Raw genomic sequence first — 20968 nt, 5'->3', positions numbered from 1 at the left:
AGACCAATGTGAGGCCCGGTCATTCTGTTCTTCTGAGAAATTCGATAGAGCAACTTTTGCAGATGGAAGTGGAGAGGTCAGGACAGTAGCATGATGTACCTGTACCCTTGTTTTGTTCTGGTGAGCCACGGGAGGAACTAGTCTCTGTGTATCGCAGTTTGCTTGTCTGATTACCTCCGCCAAGCACAAAGGTGTTCTCTTTTGTTTTGATTCATGTTTTGAGGCTAATAGGAAAATCGCATTAGAAAGTTTTCGAATAAGAGAGCATTTTTGGTAGCCACTTTGTTTTTTTGTTTGTCATTCGGTTTAAAATGACACGCAATCATACGTCAATGTTCATCAATATCCGCTCAGAGTTTTATCCTGTAAAGCTCGATGCGGCACTCGAATACTTCTTGAGCCAGTTGTGCTGGTGAGGTATCAAAAGATGTTGTTTAATATTTCTCTATTTTTGCAGCTGCTACTGACTTTATCACACCTACAGTATGTGGGCAGCAGTAAATTGGGCAGCAGCTCAGTCTTGTTTGCTTGCGGACTCTTGAGCTGCCCGTTCAAGACCTGCTGCACATGAATAATAGGACTGTAACTGCTCACAAAGTCTTCCAAAATTGTACCCAACCGCCTGAAATAAATCATTTATTTTAGTTTACTAACTGTAATACAAATGCAATTCCTGGAAATTAATTCATTCTAATTTAATTTCAATTTGGTTCCATTCTTTGGGATTACAATTTAATCCAGTGTCACCATGTTTATTCACGCTATGCAAAAGGTCTCGAAAGGCCAAACTATTCAAGTTAAATAAACTCAAAGCAACAACAAATGATCAGCAACACAGACCGATTTATAATGAGAGTACATCGCTCAGAAAAAATTGTTCGATATGTACCTTGATGCAAAGGTGTGATACGATTCTAGAAGAGAACATTTTAAAACCGATTTTCCAATTCAAATAATTTTTTGTTATCTTGCACGATAAATGGTCACAATTTCTTATTAATATTATTATTTGCTGATTTTTTTTAAATAGTGAAAACATTTTAATAATAGAACAGAAACAATTCTCCAAGTCACAGCAGATTTGTACCAAAATAAATTCATACAAACAGCCAGACCGAGAAATAGAAAAAAAACATTGGCACAAACCGTCCTGACTGTCATGCGCTGTATGCAAAAACTAGAAATGCTCAGTTTGTATGTATTCTTCAGTTTTGCTGCGGTTAGCGCTTCTATTCAAGTCCCGCCTCCCCTTGTTTGACTGTGATTGGCTATCGTTTTCGCCACTGTTTATGCAATCACTGACCTATCTCGCTGTATGATGGCGCAACAAAAATATACAGCATCATGTAAAATGTCATTTCCCCTTGAGGCATTCAAAATAGTACAATGAATTGGACCAAAATAAAAACGTGGCTTCATGTTAGCACCCGCTCCTCTTTTGTTTTCACACCTCCACGGGCAACCATCCCCTACACTTGACCGACAGTTGTCCTATCACATAGCATCACTCTGTTACCTTGTGTGTGTGCGTGAAATGCGTGTGTGTGTGTCACGGTCAGATGCAAGAAACCTGATCACAGCACTCGTGCATCACAAAGAGAGGAAGAGGGGCCACTGGTGAGGAGGAGAAATGCAGCGTTGCAGTTCTTCTTTTCCCCTGTGATGCCTTGTAGACTGGTTGGGCTTTTCAAAGCGCCTCATGTGATTAGAACAAGCTGCTCGAGTCATCCGGCAAAAGGACTCGGATGGGATGGATGCGGCAGCATTTGGATCCGCAGAGTTAAAATGACGATGGCAACTCACTGCTCGCGTTGCTTCCTGTAAAGGACACAGCTCGAAAAAGGGCAGTTTTGCCACATTACTCACGACACGTGACAACCAAAAGTCTTTGTCTCTTCCTCTCTTTTTTCCGCCACCTCTGTTCTTTTTTTCAGGGTGTAGTAAATTAGAGCAGGGGCCTGGCTTTAGTGCTCTGTCTGAGTCCTCAGTCTCTGATGACACAGCATCCTGCTGCACAGAGTGAGGGAGGGATGGGGTAGTGTGTGAGTGTGTGTGTGTGTGTGTGTCTGTGTGTGTGTGACTGTGACTGCGCGCTTGGTGGTTGCTATAAAGAAGGAGGGTGGGGTTTTGCATCAAATTGTTCAGGTAAAGATTTGAAATGATGTATTCGGAGATCATTTGCAGGCATGGCGTAGAGTCAGCCTGAACGTCAGAAGCATCCATCTCTGCGTTTAAAGCATTCTTGGCCCACCATGTATTTTTGCGGCTTGCACTATTGATTTAGGAACCACCGTCAGCTACTCATGACAGCACGGGCGCCACTCCAGCTAATGTCGATGCTTTCCAATACACAATGTTATAATTCTGCAAAGAGGCCTCTGGTGTAAGTTATTTGCACTGTGTTACTCTTTGGTGAAGGTCACTTGATGCTGCAAGTCACGACGAGCTAAACGCACGCAAATGTAAATGGTCCTTTTGAGTCATTTCAAAGAAATATCGACTGATAATAAGGGCTAATAGTCGGCTGATTTTAAAAACTTGGCCCACTTTCCATCCATCTGTCCATCCGTCTGTCCTTCCCTCGGTCTATCCATCCATCCAACATTCGAGTCGTACCCCCTTCGCAGCTCCTCGACTTTCCTTTCCGCATCACAACCCCTCACCTCGGCCCCACCTCTTCTCTTCCTTGAGATCTTTCCTGTTGTCCCACCCACCTTGAACGCTTGTTTCCATTCTCCACTCCTGCTTGCTGCATTCTGCCACCTAATTGTTTGACCATGGCTTTTTTTAATCAACGCAAAATGTCATCTGACTGCTTTGCCTCAAATCAGGCTAATAAAGATTGCCCTTCTGCAATGTCTTTGTTTGAGGGTACATTCTTTAAATAAGAAGCTCATAATTCATCACTTATAGACACTTACTGCTAAATATTACCCAGAAAGTCACAGTGTCCAATGTGGGACAAAGCAAGCTTGCGTCATTTTTTTTGTATTGCGTTTAAACTGCACTTTGTAGCTTCTGCTGCTTATTAATACAGAAATCATTTGATAGCTATTCTTTCAAATTTGTCATGATATTTTGTTATTATATACTCTTTTCTGTTTTTTCCTAAAATCACTCAAATTTAGCAGATTTAGCAAATCAAACAAAATAATAGTCTCTGTACGAATGTTCTGAGTCCAATTTCACGTTCTTGTTGTATTAAACCGAAGAATGCATTGTTGAAAAGAAAAATCAGTTTAGTGATGCCAAAGATGCTGACCTTCAGTTCATACGTGGCATGGCATTACTCTTAATTCCATTGGCTGTCACTGTGAGGTAACTTGCTCATTTTTAAATTGCTCATTATTCATATCTCCTTCCATGCACACACTGTATTTGCTTTGTCAGCAAAACTCTTCCTCTGACCTCTGGGAGACACCACACACACATGAATTTAGATCATGTGCTCTCATCTTGTGTTGATTGTGTGGCATATTATTGATATTATGTGAAGAGTGTATTGAGAGGTGCCGAGATGTTATACGTTGTGCATTTCACTTCAGAGTGAAATTCTGGATTTGAGATTGTAGCTGCATATTAAAACAAAAGTTTTTATTACTACTCTCAGACAGTGCGTCAGAGGATTTTATGGTTTGGCCAGCCTTTGTCGTGTGCGTTAGCGATATAGCTTGAAAATGACAAAATTGATGGCGTGATGTGGCACATTGTATTTTTAGCACATCCTAACAACTCGCCGTGCTAAATTAGCATTACTGTTGCGGTGCTTTAACCTTTTGAAGAAACAAATTGAACATAAATAGTTCAACATGTTAACGGACAATATAAGAGCACGCAATCGTAATCTATTTATCCTCAATGTCGACTGATTTATATTAGCGCCGTAACGATGAGCTCAAAGAGGAGTTGAGATAATTATGAATCCCGCTAAGTAGGACAGTTATACTGCCCTCCAGTGGCCAAAGCAGGCAGACCAGATGAAGCACCATTTTATTGATGTGCTTTAATTCTACGTAATTCTTTTTTTTATTGTGGAATTACTGGATCTTTATGTAAAGAGCTCCTATTCCGCATGAAAATACGCATCACCGATATTTTTTCTTTTGGGTGAGGGCCAAGGAGGCTGATTTGAGTCTTTTGTCTCACATGCCTTTTCAATTGAACTCATAGCTCAAGGCACTGCTGCATTTGTTTATCGAAATAAGTAGTATGATAAGAGTCATGTGTTTTATCCCGTCGTGTCATATCTCACCCAAAAAACATGCGCATGCACACTCACACTCCGGTGCCCAGCTCAACTTGGCCCACTGCCGTTTATGGGTGGGGAGTGGTTGCTGAGAGCATGGAGTCAGCAGATCTGCCACTGATCAATGACAGCATTTGCAGTTCTCTTCCAGTAAAAGCTTTAAACCTGGGCCGAAGAGCCTCATTTGGCAAGCGTAGAGTGGAGCTTCACATGCATCTGTTTGTTGCCTCTGTCATGGTGAAAGCACTGCAGGACTGATGCAAGCAGCACCTCTGTGCTGTGTTTGCGCCGCGTCCTTCGTGAAGGGGAGGGCCATTACATCACACGCTGTTTTCTCACAGCAGCCGGGGTAAGGTAGAAGACAATGTGGAAAGCAAGGAACATTTGGGTAGGAGGGGTGGGGGGGAGGGGGCTTCGTGAAAAGAATCTCGATTGAATTCATCCATACCCGATATGGACTTGTCATGTGTCTCGTGAGAACGGCCTCTGTATTTGGTAGGCCAACACAATGCAGCAGAGGCCCATGACTCAGACATAATCTCACCAACCAGTCAGCCAATCGTTGTTTAAAATAAAAAAAATGGATCTAAATATTGTAATATATGCCATATGTTTCTGCAAATTACCATGTCTCTTTTTTTTTCCTCTCTCTCTCTTTCTGCAGACATTCATAGTGCTAAACAAGGGGAAAACAATCTTCCGCTTTAGTGCCACGCCCTCCCTGTACATCATCAGCCCTTTTAATATTTTCAGGCGAATAGCAATTAAGATTTTGATACATTCATATCCTTTCAACTTGAAGGTTTGCTGTTGTTTTCAATCAAAACTCTGTGATGAATTAGCACAAACATGTATGGATCCTTAACGTCCTCTCACGTTATTCAGCATGATCATCATGTGCACCATTTTGACCAACTGTATATTCATGACATTTAGCGACCCTCCAGAGTGGTCCAAACAAGTGGAGTGAGTACCCCGCTTATTTGCATTTTGATTTAAAAACAAAACAAAACACTAATCTTGTCTCTTTGCAATAACTCTCATATGATATTTTTCCAGGTACACCTTCACTGGTATCTATACATTTGAGTCACTCACAAAAATTGTGGCCAGAGGTTTCGCAATCGATGGATTCACTTTTCTGAGAGATCCATGGAACTGGCTGGATTTCATGGTCATTTCTATGGCGTAAGTATTATGTTGTTGTTATGTAAAAGACGATTTGAAACTGTGGGGGTTTTTTCAATCGTAACGTTTTAGTCATTTGAGTGATGACCAAATCTCCTCAAAAACTCTCCTAGCCTTAAAATAGTACTTCAATTATTCTGTTTATGTTTTGTTGCCTCCTTGTTTCAGCTGTATTTGAAGCCAGCAACTACCCGGCAGCTATATATGCACCTATGCAGAGTTAGCATTTTACATAGTTTAGCGATTAAATAGATTGAAATTGACAGCTAATGTTAAAAATATTTGCATCCGTAATGCAACTTATACGACACACTTCTCATTTGTCCTTAAAATGTTTAACTGTGTTTTATGCATATATATATATATAGCTTATATATATAGCTTATATATATATATATAGCTTATATATATATATATATATATATATATATATATATATATATATATATATATATATATATATATATATATATATATATATATATATATATATATATATATATATATATATATATATATATATATATATTTATATATATATATAGATATATATATATAGCCCAAAATCTGAATTACAGATCCCATAGTCCAAAAAATGACAAATCCAATTCGCTAAATAGAAAAGTCGGAAATGGATTGCGCTTATCCCTAAAGGCGTCTTTTCTGGACTTATGTCCATGCGACCAAATGTGATGTGAGAAGTGTGGATCGGGTCTTTTTGGGCCGAGTGCTGAATGCCTGTGTCTGATCCACCTTGCAGGTATATAACAGAGTTTGTAAACCTAGGCAATGTGTCAGCTCTGCGTACGTTCAGGGTTCTGAGGGCTTTGAAAACAATATCGGTTATCCCAGGTAAGAGAGACCAGGTGTTTGTGTGGGCGGGAGGGCGAGTCGCCGGGTTGATGTTAGCTGTGGTTTTTGTTTGGGTGCCTATCCTTTCCTCTTTCTCATTCGTCTTCCTCCTCCCGCAAGTTGGACCGGGCCTCTCTATTTCTTTCTTTCTTTCACACTGTGGTGTCCCCTCCTGGTCCTCGATGGTGGTGATGCTGTCGTGCTCCTGCACGTCCATGCGTGCGTGCGTGGTGTCGTTCTTGTGTGGTGTGTCGTGTGTCATGGAGTTCTGCTCTTTGTGTCGTCCTACCTCGTTACAGATATATAACAGAGTTTGTGGACCTTGGGAATGTGTCGGCCCTCAGAACGTTCAGGGTTCTCCGAGCATTGAAAACTATTTCTGTCATTCCAGGTGAGACTCCCATTTAAACACTAAGGCTGATCTTAGCAATTAGCCAGCTTCATGTTCTCATTTTCTTATTTATAAGAAGCGAACTTTTTGATTGCTTTTTTTTATTTTTTATTTTTAGCAAATCAAAAATGGTAGTTATACATTTTTGATAGGCTTAGCAGTCTACCGGCAGTCGGAACACTTTTACACCATTGTGTGATTTCCAATGTTAATCTCAGCTCCAGTGGCCCGGGGACCATTTTTCTGGAGCCAATTTTCCTAGCTGTGCCAGTTTTTTGGTTGCTCAATCAAGCATTGGGAGATGATGAGAAATGTTTTGCCCATAACACGCTCTTCCTCTGACCCCATTGCTGAAATCTATGTCTTTATTTATTTTCTTTCTTTTTTTTTTTTTTTTTTAAATCTTCTTTCCAAAGACTTTCCTTGAGACTGCCAAGCCTAATGTGAATGCAGATCAGTGCTGCATGACGCTTGGAGAGACATGCTTTTTACAGGTTTGGCTTTAAGAAGAATTAATTTAGCCATTTACAAGATGCCAAACATTGTCTTTTTTTTTTTTTTTTGCAGGCTCTTAAAAATTGTCATGACAGATGAGAATAATTCAGCATGAGGCACACACACACATACAGTGCATGTATAAAGTTTACACACCCTTTGTTGTAATGCCAAGTTTAATCACTTCAAATCTTGTTCCTCCTATAGTGTGACCTAGGGTTTCAATCAAAAAAGAAATTTAGGGAGTGGAATTAAAATGAGAAAATGTGATTGCGCAAGTGTGCACACCCTCTTATAACTGCTGGGTGTGGCCAATCATGTATGTCAAATGGGAGTCGGCACACACCTGCTAACATGTAAAGTGCCTCTTATTAACTACAAATAAAGTTTCCATGTTCTAGTAGGCTTTTACTGATTTTTGGGAGGGGTGGTGTGTGTGTCATCAGACGCACTTTAAACAGTGACAGGTGTGTGCTGACCCTCATTTAATATACATTTGAATGCGATCATGTCATTATAAGTATATCCCCAGGTGCCATTACATCATCTCAGATGGAAAGGTCACATTAATGGTGGGAATTGCTTTGAAATATCCCATAAGATGGCTTTTGAACACGCGTGTGTAGACTTTTTATATCCACTGTATGTCACTAGTGCACACAGCACAATCAGCCTCTGCATGAGTGCTAACAGTTAGTGGAAGGCACAGTCCCAATTTAACTTTCTAGACAGATGACACCCAGTGAGTGTCTTCAGCCTTGGCGTTTAAATGACCTGCATGGCACCTTCCATTGCTCCTCCTCGCCTTTCCTCTCTTTCATGTCTTCACCTCCCCGCTGTGTGCCCCTTGCTGTGATTTGTTGAATGAAGCTTATTTTTGTTAACTTGGGATGTTTCCTAACTCAATTTACTGATTTAGCTGTCGCGTTGACTACCGTCAGCTATTCAAATGACATTCACAAGTGGATGATGTTTAACAGTCTTTTTCCCCGCTCACTTTTTAAAGAAACATTAATATGGGGAAAAACTACACATAACCAGTTCTAAATTCCTCTCTACTGTTATTTGTGGAAAAATATGATGCCCAACCCACACATATAGATATTTTCCCGTCATGGAAACATCCCATGTAGCTGCAGTTATTTGTTTTCTTGATGTTTTAACCCTAAAAGCAGCTAAATGCTATAGTTTGAATGTTTGTATACAGTAAATATAGAAAGTGAATACTGTGAATGTATCAGGATCTTTGAGCATGTTTTATTTTGTTCTAAGTTGTTTTCTAGAGTGCACTAAGGATATTGGTGAGGTTAATGATAAAAGAAAAAAAAAAGCTAAAATGAAAGGAAAAACTAACTGTAATGAGAAATCCAAAATGATTATTGTCAGAGTTGTTGAGAAGTAGGACTGCATGCAGTCACACCTGCATTAAAATATGAAACCTTCGAGCCATCACACCCACAAGCTACATTTTTATTGTTCTGTTTATATTATTTATGGCCAGAAATGAGAGATTTCCACTTTGGATGCCAAATATGTTTCAAAACCACACAGGATTCTTAGCTTTCCTCGATAAACTCCCTGTTGTTGCCCTGCTGCATTTTTGGCTAGCAGCGTGTTCCTAAAGTGACTAAACAACAACTTGATATATTCTTAATGTACGGATCAAAGTGTTTAGTTAAAAAAAACTCAAAAACCCAAAAGCATAAGCAAGCAAAATAATGACATAAGATGGCACTCATATCATTGACCCTCCCATGGCCCCCCCCAAGAAAAAAAAAATCATAGCTCCGCCTGTGGCTGCGACCCTTAATGTGAGAAGAAACATACATGTTTAGTTACTTTATTTAGATAAAATCCACATCAGTGTTCAGTAGAGCAATTTTCCTTCATGTAATTAGTGTGATTCTTTTATTTGATTTTCTTTCCGGCTTTGTATGTATGAGTTTTCATTTTTTACATATGAGTACTTGTGCACATGCATGTATGTGTGTGCTTTTTATTTATTGTCAGGTCTGAAGACTATCGTGGGCGCCCTGATCCAGTCTGTGAAGAAGCTCTCCGACGTGATGATCCTGACCGTCTTCTGCCTCAGCGTCTTTGCTCTGATCGGACTGCAGCTCTTCATGGGGAACCTGCGGCAAAAGTGTGTCTTTTGGCCGGTCAATACCACCAACATGTACCTGTCCAACGGCTCCAAAGGCTTTGACTGGGATGAATACATCATGAATGAGAGTGAGCCATCTTGATCTTGTTCCTTCGTGAAATAATATCACAACAATACAGCAATGGCCTATTTATTTTCTTCCTAATTTTATTGTCCAAATTAGGTCACACATAACATGACGGCATTTTTGTTTTCTTCCTACAGCTAACTTCTACTTTTACCCCGGTCAGGGTGATGCACTGTTATGTGGAAATAGTTCGGATTCGGGGTAAGTTTGAATTTCACTTATTTAATGCTTGGCGACTTGGAAAATCGATTCAGATACAATATGCGGTTTTAACAAAAGTCAGCTTATCCAAAGAACATTTTCAATGTAACTGGTGTTTCTTTTTGTTGTGGTGCTTTACAATGGTTTCAAAGTGCACTGTATTTTGCCCCACATTACAAATACTGCAACTCGGTTATTAGAAGAGCTTCGGTGTTGGAGCACGTGTCAAACTCTGGTCCTCGAGGGCGATTATCCTGCTTGTTTGAGATGTTTCCCTACTGCAACCTGATTCAAATGATCAGTTTCTCTTTTCAGACGATGTCCTGAGGGGTTTACATGTATGAAAGCCGGAAGGAACCCCAACTATGGTTACACCAGCTTTGACAGCTTCGGATGGGCTTTCCTCACCCTCTTTCGACTAATGACCCAAGACTTCTGGGAAAATCTCTACATGCTGGTAATAAAGAGGGGCTCTGTTTCCGCTCAGTGATGGTGTAAAGATAAAGTGTCTTCAATTAACTGAAATGTATTTTGGGGGGCTGTGGCTCAGCAAGTTTTAACCTTCATCCCACCCAGAGTCCTCAAGCTGTCAGCTATTCAGTTGCTAATCTTTGAAATCTTTGAAATCTTTCCAATTGTGTTTTTTGTCAGACTCTGCGAGCGGCAGGCAAGACCTACATGATCTTCTTTGTGCTGGTCATCTTTGTGGGCTCCTTCTATCTTGTCAACCTCATCTTGGCTGTGGTGGCCATGGCCTATGAGGAGCAGAACCAGGCCACCATCGAAGAGGCTGAGCAAAAGGAGGCTGAATTTAAAGCCATGCTGGAGCAGCTCAGAAAGCAGCAGGAAGAAACGCAGGTCGGTACTGTATTTCCCGTACGCATCTGCTGAGATCCCGAGTTTATACGCTTTTCTTCCTTTCAGGCTGCCGCCATGGTGACGTCGGCAGGCACTGTATCGGAGGTCGCGTTGGAGGATGAGGGAGGGGGTCATCTGTCCCGCAGCTCCTCTGAGGTCTCTAAGCTGAGCTCCAAGAGTGCCAAGGAGCGTCGTAATCGCAAGAAGAAATGGCGGCAGAAAGAGCAGGAGAAAGAGAAGGGCGACAGCGAGAAGGTGGTCAAGTCCGAGTCCGATGACGGCAGCAAGAGAAGTACCCTTCGTTTTCCGGGAAGCCGTCTGGGCAGGAAGACCTCCATCATGAACCAGGTGAAGTACCGCGGAAAATACAGAAATACAGCTCATATAGACCCGCACATTTAAGGACTCTCGTCTGTCCCTCTCCAGTCACTCCTGAGCATCCCAGGCTCGCCCTTCATGTCACGCCACAACAGCCGCAGCAGCATCTTCAGCTTCAAAGGCCGCTCCAAGGACATGGGCTCGGAAAACGAGTTTGCCGACGACGAGCACAGTACGGTGGAGGAGAGCGAGGACCGCCGGGGTTCCCTGTTCATCCCTTTCCGCCGGAACAGCTACAGCGGATACAGCCAAGGCTCGTCACGCATCCACCCGCTGGCGCCTCACTCAGGAGGGAAGAGGAACAGCACCGTGGACTGCAATGGCGTGGTGTCGCTCATCGGCCCGGGGCCTGGCAGACGGCTTCTGCCTGAGGTGAAAATAGATAAGGCAGCCACTGATGACAGTGTAAGGACGTCCGTGGGACAACCGGTACAGTTTAGGCATGATGGTGGCGGCCTCAGTCTCCTCCGCAGCTTCTCCTTCACAACCTCTTTTCCCCTTGGCGATTGCTCCTCTATCTTCTAAACTTTCTCTTACACTTCCAACCTGGCAATCTATTTAATCTCATTGATGGAATGCAATTTTCAGGGTGTCCTCTAATAGACAAAGCATAAACCATATAACGCAGTCTCCGCGGTGATTAATTAGTACATGTACATCGTACTGATTTACGATCATGTTGGATTAGTTGTAGAGTGTTTATATAGTGCCGTACATCCAGGATGGGCAACAATTGGAATAAGAAAAGATCCTGTTATCATAGAACCCGATTCTCGATATTGAAGTTCTTAAGGTTGATTAGGTTGTAGATTGGCATCTACTTGTCCCAGTAAGCAATATTGAGCAAGCGCTCATAGTTTCTTCAACAACCTAAACCCTTAGGTTGAGTGAAGGACATAAGAATCAATTAATCGGTCATTAATTGGTTGTGGTTGTTGATGTCCTAAACTAGCAAAAATGGAGTGCATTTCTTAGCTGCAACCGCCAGAGTCTCCGTTGATTCATTTTCAACAACTACTAGAGGAATTTCTGCATCAGTTATTTATTGTTGCTTTTCTCCGAATTGAATCCCGTCAAATGCATATATAATCGTTCATTTGCTGACTTTAGCTAGCTTAGTTGTAGCGTCTTTCCTGGTATGGGTCACATTAGTTCAAGCTATCCCTCTTTTGATCTCTGTCTTTTTACCTTCTTTCCCCTTCTATGCTGGCAGTTCCATTACATTTTCTTCAGTTATCCACTGCTGCCAAACCACTGGATGGTGCAAGATTCAATTTGATTCTGAGAATATCCCTCGCTAGCATGATAAGAGCGCCGTTGTATTGTCAGCCAACCTGTTTTTATTTTTACCTCTCTCCGGATGTAGCATGGTACAGCAGCAAATAATGTCTTGACATGACCTGCATGCCGTTGCATGTAGACTGTCAGTATGTCATGCACAGTAAAAGCTAGCTTCGGGCTTTGAATTAGGATATGTTGAGGTTGTCAGTGCTAAAAAGGTATCATTTGTAGTCACTCGAACAAGCTAGCCTGGCACTCTCGCCATCAGTTCGAGAGCTGTATCTGTGCTCCTCATCATGCTTGATATGGTGATAATGATGCATCAGTATGTATCAGGCATTGCAAGCAATCCTCCTCCACCCTACAAATCAAAGTCAAACAATATCATGTTGTCATGACCCACTTTTTTTTTGAGTCTGAAAAACTTGAAATCATGCATTTGTATTTTCTGATTGTAAGGCACTAGCTTGTTCAGATTACTTACAAATTCGTACCTTTAATTTGGCCAAGGTTCATTTAACTATTAATCGATAAATAAACGCAAATGTTATACTTGGGCACATTATGTAATCTTGCAAACAAGTAAAATACACAAATTTGAATTAGATTCCTCAAACCAATCAATTACTGAGGGCATTCTCATTTGTTTACGTGAGTTTATTCACAAGTATCCATTTTTGTCTGTTTTCTGAGTACAGACCACAGACGTGGAAATTAAGAAGAAGCACTCTGGCTCTCTCATGGTATCAGTGGATCAGCTCAACTCCTCCTTCAAAGGAAAAGACCGCGCCAACAGTCAGATGAGCGTAGTCACCAACACTCTCTTAGATGGTAGCTATACAATGTTATATAACTTGCTGTGCTACCTTCATGGTAGCCTCATAAAACCACTATTAGAATTAAAAGTCAAACATAAGTTTCTGCATGTGTTTTTAGTTCTTGCGTCTTCTCGCTTTTCAACTCTTCTTCCATATTTTTGATTTCGCAGAATTGGAGGAATCTCAGAGGAAGTGCCCCCCCTGTTGGTACAAATTTGCCAACACCTTTCTAATCTGGGAGTGCCATCCCAATTGGCTAAAACTCAAGCATATCGTCTACCTGATTGTCATGGACCCCTTTGTTGACTTGGCTATCACCATCTGCATTGTCCTCAACACCCTTTTCATGGCCATGGAGCACTACCCAATGACGGAGCACTTTGAGAACGTCCTCTCTGTAGGCAATCTGGTGAGAAGAACCACGTTTTGTATTCCTTCTTAATTTGCTTACCGCCCAGTTCGAGAAATATTGCAAGTGTGTCCCTTTTACGCATATGTGCACTTAGGACTGCACATACGTACTGTATATAGGACTTTGATGGGGCCTCATTAAAGATTTAGTTCCGTTTTAATGTAGCCAGTCCGCATTCTCTCCCACTCCCCATCACCTCCACTCATGTCAGGCTCCAATTTCCGTTGTGTCTTGCTTACCTCAACTTCTGCTCCGATGTCTTTGTTATACACCAAGCACTCAGTCTACAGCCTTAAAATAATGAGGGGGGAAAAAAAACTCCCTGTGCCTCACAGGCTGAATCTGTCTGTCAGATTGCAGCCTTCTTTTGCCAAATACTGACTCAGTGTCAGTACAGGAAAGAAATTAGGTCAGATTGGTAGAGGATGGTGCAGTATGACTCATTGGGTGTTCTCTTCACCACATATAAAATATGATTAAGGTTCCGAGTATTAATTCTATCAAGTGTGAGTTCAGTGACAAGTGAACATAGTGTTACATTGCTGTCTTGCCTGCTATGAAATCAATTCCCAAACCATTGTAATCGGCACTCACTTTTTCTTTTGTGCACCACCAACTGCAGATTGCAGCGTTTTTCAACAGGACTCACACAACATAAGTTGGGTCCGAATTTTAACCCAAATTGGGTTGTTTTTCAAACAGCATTTTTAAGACAAAATAAACATTTTTGATTATAATTATATTTTTATAATGATATTTTTTTAATAGTATTATCACTTAAGTGCGCTTTTGACTCTGGGAGTGTATCTTGTACAGCAGTACCAACTTGGCCAATGCTTCACAATACATTTCCAATAAAACCATTTGTTTTTTTCCTCTGTGTGTCCTCAGGTTTTTACAGGAATCTTTGCTGGGGAGATGTTTGCCAAACTGGTAGCCATGGATCCCTATTACTACTTTCAGGAAGGATGGAATTGTTTTGATGGTTTCATAGTGACACTGAGTTTAGTGGAGCTGGGACTCCAAGATGTAGAGGGTCTGTCAGTGCTCAGATCCTTCCGATTGGTAAGTAGAATCCCCCCAACCTTTATAAACTCTATTATAAATGATGGTTATAGACATGCAGCATAATCCAAATATTGAAGTACTTTTTGTTTCCTTTTTCCCCATCTCTCATAGTTGAGAGTGTTCAAACTAGCCAAATCATGGCCCACACTCAACATGTTGATCAAGATTATTGGTAATTCAGTGGGGGCGCTGGGTAATCTGACCCTGGTGCTGGCCATCATTGTCTTCATCTTCGCTGTGGTGGGCATGCAACTGTTTGGCAAAAGCTACAAGGACTGTGTGTGCAAGATTGCCAGTGACTGTAAGCTGCCTCGCTGGCACATGCATGACTTCTTCCACTCCTTCCTGATTGTATTCAGAGTGTTGTGTGGGGAGTGGATTGAGACCATGTGGGATTGTATGGAGGTGGCAGGACAGACAATGTGCCTCACTGTCTTCATGATGGTCATGGTCATTGGGAACTTGGTGGTAAGTTGAAAAACAACAAAACGCCAGATGATGTCACGTGGAAGCTTTTGAAAGAACAAAACTCAGTAAAATTTCAATCCTCCGTAGGTTTTGAATTTATTCTTAGCTTTGTTGCTGAGCTCATTCAGCGCTGACAATCTCGCTGCCACAGATGACGATGGCGAACCAAACAATCTCCAGCTCGCTGTTGCTCGCATTAAGATCGGCATTGCCTGGTTCAAAGTGCACATGCGTGCCTTTGTCGCCACTGTGCTCAGGAAGGTAAGCAAAGTGGTGGCGTACCAAAATGTATCCCTCCCTGCTTCCCCTAATAATTGATGATCACGATCATCAATCCGGTTCCAATATTAAGGTTAGCTCTAATGAAATTGTACCGGCACTTACTAAAAAAAAAAAAACCCCAAAACTTTTGTGTGTGCTAATTAAATGAAAATCAAAGTGCATTTAACAGTTACCGGCTGCCTACACAACATGCCTGCCACAGCCAATAATCTATTTGTTTTTGATTTTTTTACTTGCAGCCTGTTGAGGATGAACAAAAACCTCTGGATGAAATGTACGAGAAAAAGCTCAACTGCATTGCCAACCACTCAGTGGATATCAACCGTGAACTGGACTATGCTAAAAACGGCAACGGTACCACCAGTGGCATTGGGAGCAGCGTTGGAAAATACATGATTGATGAAGACTACATGTCCTTCATCCACAACCCCAACCTGACCGTGTGCGTTCCCATTGCCGTTGGAGAGTCGGACTTTGAAAACCTTAACACTGAGGACTTCAGCAGTGAATCGGATGCGGAGAACAGCAAGGATGTAAGTACGATGGAATAATAGCAAAACTGGCAGCACAAATGTATTTATTTATTTATTTATTTATTTATTTATTTATTTGATTTCAATACAGTCCTGTTGCGGTACAATTTTTTTTTGTCAATTAACGCGCCTCACTCATCTAATTTTTAAGCATAAGTAAGTCTTAATTTTATCAACGTGAGACACAACATCATTTCATCCTCATATCAGCAAAGTCTGACCAGCATGTGTGATAAATACTCTTTAATATCTCCTCATTAAGTTTTATGAAGTTTAACTCAAAGCCTAGGAAGTAGGTTGGTGGTGTCTTTGTCTCGGCCTCGTTTAAAGAAGCTAATGGCGCACTCTGTTATAACACCTACACCAGGTTTATGTTCCACCGGGCTCCCTGAACCTAACTTACATTTAGTTCTCAGGCGAAGGATACACTGCAGGAAGCGACGGCGTACAAAACTACCACCAACCAATCAGAAAAGCAACGACTCATTCGGATGTTTGGAGAGAAAGCGAGATGAGAGCGAGCACAGGAGCGAATTTAAATGCAGCTTTTGCTGACTTTTTCAGATGACATAGCTCAGGATCACTTGCTTATAAATTGAAACTTTGACATTGGGAATATGCTAGTTTTTAATTTCAAATCTCAGAGAAATTTGAGATAAATGTATTTTGTCCGTACCTTCAACTCAATTCAAACAAAAATTCCGTTCACCCCTGCGGGATATTATTTATGAACAATAGCAGCATTAAAGTATACATTTAATTGCCTCCTTTTGATTATATGCTAAAAGCTGCAGGGGAAGGTAGTCATAGCGAGGATGAATCACTTCAGTATACATTACGATAACATTTACATCATGGCGGTCGTAAATCAAGTGATTCATACAAACACATATTGGGCCTTTTTAAACGAGCGTTTGGGCTTGTCTCCTAGCTGGATGATACCAGTTCATCCGAGGGCAGCACAATAGACATTAAGCCTGACGTGGAGGAGGTGGCAGTGGTGGAGGTTGTGGAGGAGTACCTTGACCCAGAGGCCTGCTGGACAGATGGTACGTGGTACGAGCACCATCAGCAAGATTGATTGCCCATTCCGAGAACTCACATTACATCGTTGGCCTACTGATCTGTCATGCAGAATGCGTGGCCAAATACAAATGCTGTGATGTTCCCATCACTCACGGCTGGGGGAAGCACTGGTGGTTCCTGAGGAAGACCTGCTACCTGATAGTGGAACACAACTGGTTCGAAACACTCATCATCTTCATGATCTTACTCAGCAGTGGAGCTCTGGTAAGCAAACTGTGCTCCCTAACTGTGACAGTGTTAGCTTTTTTTTTTTTTTTTCCATTGCAAATGCCGCTTTAAATAATGCTAACCTGTTGAGCAGAGCCAACTGCTCTCATTAGATTAAAATAAAATCATCCTTGATATGCGACGTACAAGGAAGACCAGCACCTGCTTTTCTTCCACAGCTGCTTTTTATGTTGTATGACTGTTGCTAATGGAAAGCCGAGCGCTTTAATGCACCAACCTTTCATCCGACAAAATCCAGCTTAGCGTTGCAGCTTTTCCGGAGCGAGGGAGGCCTGTGGCCAAATGAAAACACTTAAATGCTATCCAATGTGCGAAAGAAACGGTGTAAAGTTGGCCTTCCTTCCTCTTTCTCCATAATATGCAACAAACCCACCGTGGGGATGTAAACAAACTTTCTAACTATCTATTTTGAATTAATGTAGTGGTTTAGACCACTGGTGTTAAACTCAAGGTCCGGGGGCCAAATATGGCCCGACACATCATTTTAGGTAGCCTGCAAAGGCAAATCACGTGTCTGTAAATTGTCTTCCTTTTAATAACAGTGAGATATTGCAATGAATTGTCGTCCCAATCCCACTTTCAAAATGAATTCTAAAATGGTTGAACTCTTTATTACTGGATTCTGTTGTGTTGACGTGACAATATGAATGGTCTTCCATTTTTATTGAAGTCATTCATGGCTAAAGTCTTTGCTTCTTTGTAGGCCTTTGAGGACGTCTACATTGAGCAAAGGAAGACCATCCGTATTATTCTGGAGTACGCCGATCGGGTTTTCACCTACATTTTCATTCTGGAGATGTTGCTCAAATGGGTGGCTTATGGCTTTGTCAAGTACTTCACTAACGCTTGGTGCTGGTTGGACTTCTTTATTGTGGATGTAAGTACATTTGTCTTCTACTTACACAAACCAACAATGTATGTTGTGAATATTTATTTATTTGGAAGCTGGCTCTGTCACCCCAAAACATTTTCAATTGTGTCATCGCAAGAAGGGTCGCTCTGGTTTCATGTAACGCTCTGCTCTAACGTCTTCTCTTTCACAAACAGAACTCGCACTTTAAGTTAAGCGTGACTCTTGTTTGAGGGCTCGCGGTAAGGCTTTTGTTGCTGCGACTCTCACAGATTCTCCCGTCCCTACCCTGACACTCCTCAATCTTCTGCATTCTTCTCTTTGTCCTCTTTTAAGTGAGATATAGCAACTGTATTGTTTTTGTACTCGTCTATATGTTATCGTGTCATATTGGTTGGGTGTCTGTGACAACATCCCCCCCTCCTGCCCCTTCCCTCAGATTATTTTCCCTCCGTTGGACTCTTTTCTCCCGCTCACTTGTGTGCCAACCACAAGTTTCTTTCCAGGTGTGCTGTCGAGCCGGTCGTCGCTCGACTCGCTTGCCAAACTACAGCCAAAACAGACAGAAGTAAACAAGACAAAACGACGACGATTATCCGATTCACGATACACAGAAGCTGCAGTTCCTCATTTGATGTTGTGACAATTCCAAGATGAGTAGGGCCTGACCTTCTCCCTCTGTCCCCTCTAACCATGTGGGTCCTCTCTTCCTTTGCTTCTGTCCCCTGTCTGTCCCTCTGTCCCTATCTGTGTAGGTGTCTATAGTCAGCCTTATAGCTAATGCCTTGGGCTTCTCCGATCTCGGCCCGATTAAGTCACTCAGGACACTGAGGGCCTTGCGACCCCTCAGGGCCCTGTCACGTTTTGAAGGGATGAGGGTAAGGCCCAAGATACGTACCAGGCAGCTGCTGCTTCTGCATGCCGATCAAAGACAAAAGAATAACAAAATGACATGGATCAAATTGTAAAAATGTTTTGTTTATTTGCATGGATGCAGATCATCTCCAATGGTCAAAATACGAGGATCCTCTAACTGGCTTGTGCATGAACCTGGTTGCTGTTCCCCAAAAATATGACACGGCAATTCTCGGTCAATTGTTTTGATAGCTGCTCTGAGCCTGATTCAGTTATGAAAGGCGGCTTGTCACATTCTCGTCGGTGCCAAAGGGAAAGCAAATGTGTTAGGCTCAGAAGCTTCTGCCTGTCGCGCCGTCACAAAATGTGCTGTTCACTGATCTTATGGCAGTTTGGCTTTGGTATTGTCACACTGGAAGACCACCAAACTTCTGGTTGCATATGCTCCCCTCTCCCACACATCCGTGCTCGCCATCCATCTGTTGGATGCGTCATCTCATGTTTGACAAGCTCTTGGGTTTTTTTCTTTTCTTCTTCTCATATTTTGCATTCATATAATTCACAAGGAGTATTAGGGCAACAGTGAAATAACAAAAGTTCAGAGTGAGACACATGACATAAAATCACATCTCATATTAGAAGTCTTTCTTCTAAACTTTGGACTTTATTCTCAAATAATAACAACTTTCTTCTCTAACATGATGTTGTTTTGTGCGGCCCTAATTCTCCTTGGTGGTGTCATCACACAACCTGTTATTAAAATGCACATTCCAATAGAATAATGGCAATTGAGAAAATAATTTGTCGGGACCTGTATGTACAAGTAAAATACAGTTAGAAAAAGTCTATCTTCTATTTGATGTTCTTACTTATTAGGCAGTTTTCTTGCGAATGTGCATTTCAGTTTCTGCTTGTGTTGATGTCAGTGTTTGTTTGTGTTGGTCAAAACAAGCCACATGTGATTTGAGCATTTATTCTCTTCAGGTTGTGGTGAACGCCTTGGTCGGGGCTATTCCTTCCATTATGAACGTGCTGCTGGTGTGTCTCATCTTCTGGCTCATCTTCAGCATCATGGGTGTGAATCTGTTTGCTGGGAAGTACTACTACTGCTTCAATGACACGGAAGAGTACATGTTCCTTCCCAGCGAGGTTAACAACCGAACGGAGTGTTTTGCTCTCATAAATGATAACCACACGGAAGTCAGATGGAAAAATGTCAAGATCAACTTTGATAATGTGGGGGCAGGCTACCTGGCGCTCCTGCAAGTGGTAAGGAGCGTTTTCTACCCGTCATCATGCTTGATGCAGTGTTTTCTCACGTTGTGTCTCAACCTTGTAGGCAACATTTAAAGGCTGGATGGACATTATGTATGCGGCGATTGATTCTCGAAAGGTAGGGCTGATTTTTTTTTTTTTAAATGATATGTACTTTTGATTGTGTTTTGATTTTTATGTTACCCTGTTACATGCTCTTTTCCAGGTGGAAGATCAGCCGGTGTATGAAGACAACTTATACATGTACATCTACTTTGTCATCTTCATTATCTTTGGTTCATTCTTCACCCTAAACCTCTTCATTGGTGTCATCATTGATAACTTCAACCAGCAAAAGAAAAAGATAAGTTTGATTTTCCTCGCTTGTGCACCTTCTTGAGGCAGGTCTACTCGACGATTGTAACCATTTGGTTTTTGATCCTTTACTTTGGAGGTCAGGATATATTCATGACGGAAGAACAGAAGAAATACTACAATGCTATGAAGAAACTTGGCTCAAAGAAACCGCAAAAGCCTATACCCAGACCACAGGTAAATTAAAAAAAAAAATCAAAAAATGAAAGTGCCATCGTCATCCTTGTAAAATATTTTCTCTCTCTCTCGCTCTCTCAGAACAAAATCCAGGGCATGGTGTTTGACTTTGTGACCCAGCAAGTGTTTGACATCTCCATCATGATCCTCATCTGCCTCAACATGGTCACCATGATGGTGGAGACAGACGATCAGTCAAAAGAGACAGAAGACGTACTCTACTGGGTCAACTTCATCTTCATTGTTGTCTTCACCGGCGAGTTTTTACTAAAGCTCTTTGCGCTGCGTCACTACTACTTCACCAACGGCTGGAACATCTTTGACGTGGTGGTGGTCATCCTCTCCATCGTGGGCAAGTATTCACAACCGTTCTTCACACCTTTGAAGTATTTTGATTGGGATTTGTCAAATAGACTTTTGCATTATATGCAAAAGAAATAT

The 20968-nt window shown here is 41.7% G+C and overlaps 1 protein-coding gene across 1 annotated transcript in view; it reads left to right on the top strand.

The window, feature by feature from the left end:
• Positions 1-20968, top strand: part of scn8ab (sodium channel, voltage gated, type VIII, alpha subunit b) — a 28827-nt gene that overhangs the window by 3920 nt on the left and 3939 nt on the right. The window contains exons 3-26 of the mRNA XM_085923269.1: positions 4911-5029; positions 5123-5212; positions 5306-5434; positions 6586-6677; positions 9183-9404; positions 9541-9604; positions 9920-10061; positions 10256-10462; positions 10529-10810; positions 10889-11245; positions 12820-12952; positions 13110-13348; positions 14243-14416; positions 14531-14887; positions 14975-15148; positions 15409-15702; positions 16634-16751; positions 16838-16992; positions 17720-17893; positions 19706-19990; positions 20061-20114; positions 20202-20339; positions 20423-20527; positions 20609-20879. Of these exons, the coding sequence (XP_085779395.1) occupies positions 4911-5029; positions 5123-5212; positions 5306-5434; positions 6586-6677; positions 9183-9404; positions 9541-9604; positions 9920-10061; positions 10256-10462; positions 10529-10810; positions 10889-11245; positions 12820-12952; positions 13110-13348; positions 14243-14416; positions 14531-14887; positions 14975-15148; positions 15409-15702; positions 16634-16751; positions 16838-16992; positions 17720-17893; positions 19706-19990; positions 20061-20114; positions 20202-20339; positions 20423-20527; positions 20609-20879 (4375 nt within the window). The remainder of the gene's footprint in view (positions 1-4910; positions 5030-5122; positions 5213-5305; positions 5435-6585; positions 6678-9182; positions 9405-9540; positions 9605-9919; positions 10062-10255; positions 10463-10528; positions 10811-10888; positions 11246-12819; positions 12953-13109; positions 13349-14242; positions 14417-14530; positions 14888-14974; positions 15149-15408; positions 15703-16633; positions 16752-16837; positions 16993-17719; positions 17894-19705; positions 19991-20060; positions 20115-20201; positions 20340-20422; positions 20528-20608; positions 20880-20968) is intronic.

This window comes from Syngnathus leptorhynchus, chromosome 11 (assembly GCF_054491065.1).
Source record: "Syngnathus leptorhynchus isolate UIUO chromosome 11, UIUO_Slep, whole genome shotgun sequence".
Taxonomy (NCBI): domain Eukaryota; kingdom Metazoa; phylum Chordata; class Actinopteri; order Syngnathiformes; family Syngnathidae; genus Syngnathus; species Syngnathus leptorhynchus.
Note: the sequence above shows the minus strand (reverse complement) of the source record. Positions and strands in the feature narration are given on the sequence as shown.